Source organism: Nuphar pumila, chromosome 5, assembly GCF_984573655.1.
Source record: "Nuphar pumila chromosome 5, dmNupPumi1.hap1.1, whole genome shotgun sequence".
NCBI classification, from domain to species: Eukaryota; Viridiplantae; Streptophyta; class Magnoliopsida; order Nymphaeales; family Nymphaeaceae; genus Nuphar; species Nuphar pumila.
The window spans coordinates 129161733-129171370 of NC_143253.1; the positions used below are offsets into that span (position 1 = coordinate 129161733).

Consider the following 9638-nt stretch of genomic DNA (forward strand, 5'->3'; position numbering starts at 1 on the left):
CCTAAAGATTCTTTCAGTCTTCTCTTTAATTATTGACAACCATGCTGGGGATCAGCCAACATCTACATTTGTGAAACCATTTTCATAACTAGGGCCAAGTAAATAGGCAATAGCACAAATAGGGGTGGACAAGTGGCTGGGCTGCCGGATGGGCCAAATCCACTTGGCCCACCATGTGCTGGGTTTGGGCTAAGGTTTTAGGTCCGAGCCGGTTAGGTATGGGGTCGAAACACGGCTTGTTATATACCTGGCCAGGTTAACAAGTCAACCCATGGGTTATCGGTCTGGTTTGATGGGCATGAGTTATTTATTAATTTTTTATATTAAAAAATTAACTATGTAGCCGGGTTAACAAGTCATTTATATTAAAAAATTAACTATGTAGCCGGGTTAGCAAGTCAACCCACAGATTATCGGTTTGATGGGCATGAATTATTTATTAATTTTTTATATTAAAAAATTAACTATTACATAGTAACTTGATTACTATCATTATTTACCTAATTAGTGACATTAATTTTATAGAAACTAGAAAGATAATTAATTGGGTGCATGGAAAATTAAGAACGTGTTAATTATTTCTATTTACAAATAAATTTGGATCGGGTCAGGCCACCTGAACCACTTTACATTGGCCTATTCGGGTCATGCGTTGCGGGCCAAAACTCGACCCGTTAGTAGATGGGTCAAACCATCTTGGGGTCGGGCAGCAGTGAAAGCCAAGGTTGTTAAATGCGATGAGGCGAAGCGAGGCGTTGAGCCTGTGCTTCGCCTCTGTCTCACAACATGAGACTCTCAAGTATCCGTGGTATTATCTAAAATATCGTAAAAATATGTGGCATCAGACTCAACGCCCTCGCACTAGTGAAACATTTCATCATTATTATGGTGAACATGGCTGCTTTTAACCCAGAAATCCCAGATTTGGGTTAGAAACTTTTTATATTTACTTTAAGCGCATCACAGCAACGCCTCAGTAACCTTGAGCGTGCGCCTCTCACAACACTGCTTAAAGCCGGTCCAGCCGAGCTCTGAGCTCTAAACTAGCATGGCCGGCCTGATACCTGCATAAATGATCATTTTGGGCAATTTTTAAAAAGTTAGCATTTATCTCAAATATCTGAAACCGAAGGTGAATGAACATATATTTGTCAAGCTTTTCACGCCTGTATGTAAACTAACAGTTGTCATCTCTAGGCTTACATGTTTGATGCTTACATACCGTATGAGCATTTGGAAGATGCGGCTTCACAGCCAACGTAAACTTCATCAAGGTTGTTAAATGCGATGAGGCCAAGCAAGGCGTTGAGCCTGTAACGAAGCGAGGCGTAAGCCTCCAGACGTTGAAGCGTATAATCAAAATAATAAAATAATAAAAATTTTAAATAAAAACTACTAATAAATGACAGTATAAAATAAATTGTGTCCTCACAAGATCAATTAAGTTCCAAATCCTCATAGTAAAACTTTGAGAAACCAGAGTTTGAACCTAGAGCTTCCCTCTACATTGGTCTAAACTAGAGCTTTAACGTCATTTTTACCTGAAATCGCAAAAATTAAAAAGAAAAACTATAGAATCAAATCGACCATCATGCTGAAAACTCATCGGAATCCATCTAAAAACGAAGAAATAAAGAAAGGAGATGAACAAACAGGGGAGGAAGGGTGGTGGTGCTACCTCAGGCCATGCCAATCTGGAGCTTTATCCTTCCAGATTAATTGATAACCGTCGTTGGAAATACAATACAGAATTAAGCATATAGGTAAGTCTGGATTTCGAGCAACCAACTGATGTTTAATGGCTCAGTCATAATGAATAAAAATTAAAGCAAACCTCATTAGTTATCAGGCAAAGACATTATGACAAACCCCATGCAGATGCATAACCCAAAACCGACCGGTGCAAAAAATTTCCAAAAAATTATTTTTTCATCTTGCCCATTAGTGACTTCTTTTTTTCCTTTTTAATCAGTTGAGTTGTGAATTGGACAGAAGAAATAGGACAAGCTCCAGTTCAATGAAGTCAACAGATGAGATCGGATGGATACTACAAGCAACACACGAGAAGCATGACCCATCATTTTCCCAGCCATCCAACCAAGGAAGTGCAAAGCAAGGAGCAGAACTCCATGGATGCGTTGAAGGCCCAGAATCCAAGTTGCAGGAGAAGAGTCAAAAAAGCGTTAGCAAGCACAGAAATGAGAGAAAAAAGGCTGTCAGGAACTGGCAATGGTTTGCTTTCGGGTGGTGATAACCCTTGTCGATTGCTAGCTTCTTGTGTATCGGTTTCATAAAATTGAGAACGCCTCAGTACCTTGAGCGTGCTTTTCGCCTCTGAGGCATACGCCTCTCACAACACTGAACTTCATGCTTGCTACGGTGCCGACCCAAGAAAAATGATATATATATATATATATATATAGTGAATGGTTTAAAACCGTTGAACGGTCGGAAGAAACATAACCGCACTATTGCGCAAAGTGTCCCTCAAAATACCTTTTTAGCTGCGGTCCTGAACCGCTAAAGGTCTCAACAGAAAAATGACCAGCAGCGGCTGAAACCCTAAAAGCATGTTTGATCGCGCGTTCCACGCATCGCGTGGGACGCAAATGCCAATTTACCCATGTTTTTTAACAAACATGGGATGCGGCGGACGCGCGAAACACTGTCCGCCGCGTCTCACTTTTAATGTAATTAACGTTCCACCCCACCCCATGTTACAAAATGAACAGGCACAGGGAGAACGTTTAGCCTTAAAAAAAAAAAACCTCGACGGGAGCGCCCTCCCATCTTCCGTCTCTCTCATCCCAACTCTCTCCTCTCACCTCGACGCTCTCTCCCTCTCTCACCCTAGACTCCAGCGGTTCCTCCCTACGAAACCCCTCTTTCATAAAATCCTCACCCCTTCTTTCTCTTCCTCTCTCGTGATTCCTTTCTTCTATCGGGGGGAGATCGCTATCGAAGGTATTCAGATTCTTTCTTCTCTCTTGATATCGTCCTATCTCTTTTCTGCTTTATCTTGTTTCGTTTTTTATTTTTGTTCTATTTTTTTTTGTGAGTATTTGTAGCTTGAATTTGTAGGTGAAGTTACGTTAAGGATGCATGTGATAGTTCTTCTCTTTTCATTTTTTTTTCTGCGGATTTGATGGTTTTATTTACTGGGAGTTTTTCCTGATCAATTTCATATGTTCTCTTCTGAAATTTAGTATTTTATGACGTTGATATGATTGAATCGATTCTTTCGATGAGGAAACAGTGTTTTTTTCTCTCTTGGTTTTATGTGAAATGGGATTGATTTTTTGTTATTTGCTTCATATAAGAATGGCGTTGGAGGTCACTTAGGCTCTGTTGAATGCACAATCTACTGATGAAAACGTTCGTAAGATTGCTAAAGATAATCTGAAACAGTTCCAAGAGCAAAACCTCTCACTTTTCCTTCTTTCACTATCCTTTGAGCTCTCTAATGAGGAAAAGCCTGTGGAGAGCAGAAGGTTAGCAGGTATCATTCTGAAGAACTCCTTGGATGCAAAGGAGGCTGCCAGGAAGGAAGAGCTTCTGCAAAAATGGGTTGCTCTTGATCCTTCGCTCAAGTCGCAGATCAAGGACATGCTATTGATAACACTTGCCTTATCGGCCCAAGAAGCAAGACACACTTCTTCATAGGTCATCGCAAAGATTGCTTCAATCGAGATTCCCAAGAAAGAGTGGCCAGAGCTCATTGGTCATCTTCTTGCTAACATGACCTCCCCCATCCAAATCAGCAAGAAAATGTTATTGCTTGGCTGAAGCAGGCAACTTTAGAGACCCTTGGTTATGTCTGTGAAGAAATTTTCCCCCAAGACCTTGAACAGAATCAGGTTAATCATGTTCTCACTGTTGTCGTTCAAGGAAGGAGCCAAAATGACACCAATAGCAGTGTCAGGCTCTCTGCAACCAGATCTCTGTATAATGCTCTGGATTTTGCGCAAACAAATTTTGAAAATGAGATGGAGAGGAATTACATAATGAAGGTTATATGTGAGACTGCACTTTCAAAGGAGGTGGAAATAAGACAATATGCATTTGAGTGCTTGGTCTCTATCTCGTCTACCTACTATGAGGTGCTTACATGCCAAGCCTCTTTAAGTTGACTTCCAAGGCCATAAAAGATGATGAAAAACCTATGACCTTCAAGCAGTGGAGTTTTGGAGCTCTGTCTGTGATGAAGAGATTGAAATTGAGGAAGCATGTGACACAGATGAGGATGGCTCACTCTCACTTTAGTGTAGACAAATGGGATGTCACAACAAATATCATGTCGAGACACAGGGCAGATGCTACTGTTATACCAAAAAACATAGTTGAGATTGAAAGTCCTATCACTACAAGAATTCTGCGGATTAGCGACTGATGCTATCCAACGTTAATTCGTCATAAATCTATCGCTGAACTGTTTAGCAACGGATTGGCGACGACTTAGCGATGGACAACATATGTCACAATTCCTTGATCACTAATTAGCGACAGAACTTATCTGTTGTTACTTCCGTCGCTAATTTGCGATGGATTAGCAAACACTATGATTCATCGTGTGTTCATCGCTAAATAAGCATTGATTTGGTTTTGTGGCAGATACAGATCCGTCGTTAATCCATCACAAAAATTTAACGACAAATACGTATCCATCACTAAATTTCATCGCTAAGTTAGCGACAGATTAGCGATGGATTACATTCCATCGCAAAATATCGACTGATTCAATTTTCGAGACAGATAAATATTCATCGCTAAATTTGTGATGGATATTATTCATCGGCAAAATACCGTCGCCATTTTGCGACTAAATTTCTTCAGAAAATCCATCATTGAATATTAGTGACGGATAATATCCATTGTAAAATTTTTAAAAAAATAAAACAATTTTTTTGAAATATAAATATCGAGAAAAAAATTCTCGTTATACAATTTATATAACCTGTGTATAAAAGACAGGGTACACATAAAAAATACATATACGAAGTAGGTGAAACAAATTTAACAACCCAATATAATCCTCGTCAAGTTCTAATTAGTTATAAGTGAACATATACAAAGAGTTTTGTTTAAAACAACAAGTACGTGAAACAAATTCAACACATGAAGCTACTCCTCGCCAAGATTCGGAGCATCATCCTCTTCATTGTCTCAAACTACCGCTCCATCCATGCCTTCATCAGCTCCTCTACGCTGATTATCTCGAGCATCCTACAAGAGAACCGAAATGTTAGTATTGATAAACAAAATATAATAAAATAAATTATATGCAATACACCTAATCTAAGACAATCAAAGTAACATGGTTGAATGACACATAGACTAGCAATAAAGTGAAGGACATTAACATAATTCAGAGGCCAACAAACAGTACATGTAGAGTCCCTAAAAATATTAGTTGAGGTTCTGAGTTGATAGCCATTGTCAATTGGCTATGAGATTCTGAGAGGTTGTGTCAATGCCTCATATTAAAGAATAGTGAAATTCAACTAATATAATCATAATGAAATATTATAGGCATATACGTATTGAAATCTAACAACATGAAACTAATGGCATGAAAATTTAGATATGTATTGAAATAAACGTTATATGTACCTGACGGGCATCGTAGCTCATGTTGAAGGCAGACGAAGTTTTCCTATCAAAAAAAAAGTTGCACAACTCATTATGGACAAGGTTAGAAATGATTTCATGTAAAAAGTCAAACATTATGTCCTGAAGAAGCTGGCAGACACCATCCTAAGAAATAGCAGGGTCAACCGGACGCTGAGAGTTGATGCTGGCGGGAGAACTCTGAGAGCCTTGGCTGGAAGAGGCAACGACTGTTGTGGTGTTCATATTACTCTCAAACTCAAACACACAACCTTTTTTGGGTTCACCGGTTGCAGTCAACCATGCTGTAAGATCAAAAGGCGAATGCTGAGTGGAGTCACTGCCATATTGCTCTACCATCTACTGCTCGTATGACTCCTATAAAGTAATGATTACAGTATAAATTAATAATTAAGAATTATAATATTTATGATGATGTAATTCATGATAACTTGTATATTATAATGTTTATTAATACAATAAATACATATTGTTGTCGCTCTCGCCTTCTCTAATACGAACTTTCTCGTGCTCTTACGTTTATGCGTTTCAACAAATACATCCTTGTAAGGCACATGGCCTTCTTTTTTGGCTTCCTGCAAGGTTAAATGATAAAAAAAAATAATTAGAAAGTATGCAGAAATATTTATAAATTTGATAATATATATATATATATATATATATATATATATATATATATATATATATATATATGATGAGTTACCATTTTTTTCTGGTTGCTTCCAAAAGTCCTAGAACCACCTGTGTGTAAATGGGCATCGGGCATCTTCGCTCGGTTTTGTATAGCCTTTGCTGAGCAGTTTCGAAATTCATGGCTAGCCCACTTATCGCATATTGCATCCCAATAATCTGTCCTGATAGTAGAAGGGTCATGACCCTTCCACTGCAGTGGATCATATATCCCACCAATAGCTTTTATTGTTGCAGTCTTCATATTGTGAAGCACGTTGGCAAATCGACTGACAGCTACCTTCTGTCATACTAGCCTCGCGTCTTCCTCTTCCTCCTTCGCAGTCGCGAAGCGATTCAAAACCTACAAATAATTTCAGAAAGTTAATACACATGACTATAACAAAAAATTAAATATGAAACACATTAGCTATGATAAACGATTGTATACCATGAATGAGGACCATAATTTGTCAAACACTTCATTCGGGTACTCTTTCCATTGAGCGACCGATCCTGAAAGATGTTGAACTAGTGACTTCCTAATTTCTCGAACCACTTCTTGTGGTTCGAACCGCGTGTTGTATATGAATTGGTAAACATTAATAATCGACTATCAATATACACTATTTATAAGATAAGTATTGGACAAGTGACAATGAAATACTTACAGTCGACTATCAATATACACTATTTCAATGAGTCGTCGTGTGTCAGACTGAAAAGACCCAGAATCCGTACGACTCTATTAAACTGTTGTACAAAAATAAGAAAATCCATGTACACATTATATCTACATCTTGAGTAAATAACTTTAATCATTATGGAACTATACATACCAACCAACGTTGACTCGTGATGTGTATGAGTAGCTGGTGTAGGTGGGTCATGTGTAGGTGAAACATCATCTATAAAATAATGAGTTAAAAATTTATACAATGCATATTTAAACTAATCAAGTATATAATTATTTAAATGATATACCTATCAAAATTGTACATAAAGATGAAGGCTGAGATTGGAGTTCACTGAGCTAACATCCTATAAAGACGATTAACAAGTAATAATTTTTATATCAACATATAAGCAAAAACATAATGAATGACTATATTTAAATATAACACAAAGACATCTACCTAATGCTATCCCACAACCTCTATTTGGTCCTCGACCACTGGGTGCACGACCACTGTGACCTCCACGAACCATATTCTAGCAAATAAAAATGTTATTTGAATCAATTACATAACTCTTGATCTTAGCATGACATACATAGACATGACATATGCATGAAATGTAAAGATTTAAAGGTCCTACATGAATCAATTTTATAACTATGCATGAACTCTACATGTACAAGATAAGTATGCACGAAATGTAACATAATATGCAAGATATAATGTTAAAATAGATGGTGCATTTGAGAAAGTGATGTGATATGTATTACAAGATGTATTTTCCTAGCTTGAGTATGTTTCTTCATCACTTATTTGACTTTCATATTCTTCTTCTTCCTCCTCCTCGTCTTCTTCTTCATTGGGCGGCCATCCACTTGGTATATCATTTGGATCACATTCTTCCATACGTGTGTTATCGGACAATGAAGATGTGACATGCAAACCAAATTTTATAATTATATTTTTTCTTGTATTTTTAGACTTTTAGATTTTATATATGCCAAGATAATTTCCAAGATTTTTCTCAAAAAACATATTATGAGATTTCTGGCCTTCGTCGAGAAAATTCCCATAACAAGATTTGTGACAGCGGAAGGATGTCATTGTTGGTCTGTCTGCTTATAAGCATACTATTTTACAACTCCCTCAGCCATCAGCTGCTTCACTTACCCTCTTTGTTTAGCATACCAAATTGTGATTCCCCAGTTGTATTAATAGCCATTTTATTTCCTCTCATTCACTCATCCTAATCTTGCTTGTAGTTTATTGTGTGTTCAATTGGAGTTAACATAAACAGTTATATTGTCACATTTGACAGTTTATTATGCTTATTGTATTAAGAATCAATCTGTAGTACATTAGTCACTCTTATTGAAAAACTTCACCAATTAAATCATACAACAGAACACAAAAAATGAAACCAAGCTGTAAAACAGATTACACGTTTTATATGTAACAAACGTTTATAGAAAACACCACCATCTTCTTTCCAATCTTCTTCTCCCTTAATCTCTACACAAGGGTAAAACAACCAGAGGTACCTGGGTTCCACAGTGCAGGCAATAGATATGACGCCCATTGATTCCGTTCGCGTTGTAGCTCGCACCACTGCTTGGATCCACCAATAAGTCCCCTGCATACCCTGGATATGCATTCTTACCATGTATTCCTGGACAAGCAGATGCAGCTTCTAGAGGAGCAGTAGCTGGGCCTTGGAAGAAACCATTCTTGTAGGGGTTGGTAACAGTACCAGCCAACATACTAGCAATGTTTATGACCATTCCATCCACACCCACATCACCATTTGGTGCCACCAAAGGTGGGGCCTGAGGCCCATAGAGGGGCTGATGGAATGGCCAAGCACACTGTCCTGGGCATTGGGTCTCAGAGTTACCTACCCAAACGTAAGCAAACCTCTGCTTCAAAGCATTAGGTAGAGGAGCAGTCATGGAGGCCACAGCTGCTCATGCAGAATCCCTCCACTGCAACATCCTTGGATGTGAGGATAAAAGTGATGCCATTAGGAGTGGCAGTCTTGGCAGCTAGCTCACCTATTTGTGCCCTCTTGAGTGACTTTTCTAATGAGTACTTGTCCAAGACCTGTTTTCCTAGCACCATTGTAGCGGTACTGAGTTTGCCTGCCTTGACCATGTACCTTCTATGAGCTTCCACCATGATAACACAGAAGGGCTCATCTCCTTCTGTTGGTTGAGAGAGCTGAGAAAGTCACTCACAATGGACCCCTGAGCAGCTGTGAACTGCCCCTACCAAACAATACTGAGGGGGAGGTTGCCATGGAGCAAGGCATCCTTGTGGTAAGTGAGCACAAGAGGGGTTGGCTGCACTAAAGCAGTTTAACTGGAGTGAACATAAACAGCTATAGGGTTAACATTGGGTGCCCTCCACTACATCTTATATTTTTCACATTTTCTTGATTTTTTTATTTCAATCTCTGCAGATATGTTTATACAGTTCATTTAGTTAAAATCATATGCTTTAGATTATCAGATTGCATTGTACAAGGAGTCTTTTAAAAGCAGCAAAAATCAGCAGTTGATAATACACCAAAATTTCACAATTAAGAAATTCATGTTTTTATGTCAAAACCACTCGGTCTAGTTGGTGATTATCCTGTTGAGGATTTGATGTAACAGGATCAACTCG

General features: G+C 38.3%; 1 protein-coding gene across 1 annotated transcript; it reads right to left on the minus strand.

The window, feature by feature from the left end:
- Positions 1-3797: 3797 nt before the first annotated feature.
- On the minus strand, positions 3798-9092 carry LOC149838680 (protein PHOSPHATE-INDUCED 1-like). The gene is made up of 3 exons (XM_090008296.1): positions 8933-9092; positions 8516-8868; positions 3798-3953 (listed from the first exon to the last, which is right to left on the minus strand). Exons 1-3 carry the CDS (start codon positions 9090-9092, stop codon positions 3798-3800), a joined length of 669 nt encoding a protein of 222 aa, XP_089864422.1.
- Between the last annotated feature and the right edge of the window lie 546 nt (positions 9093-9638).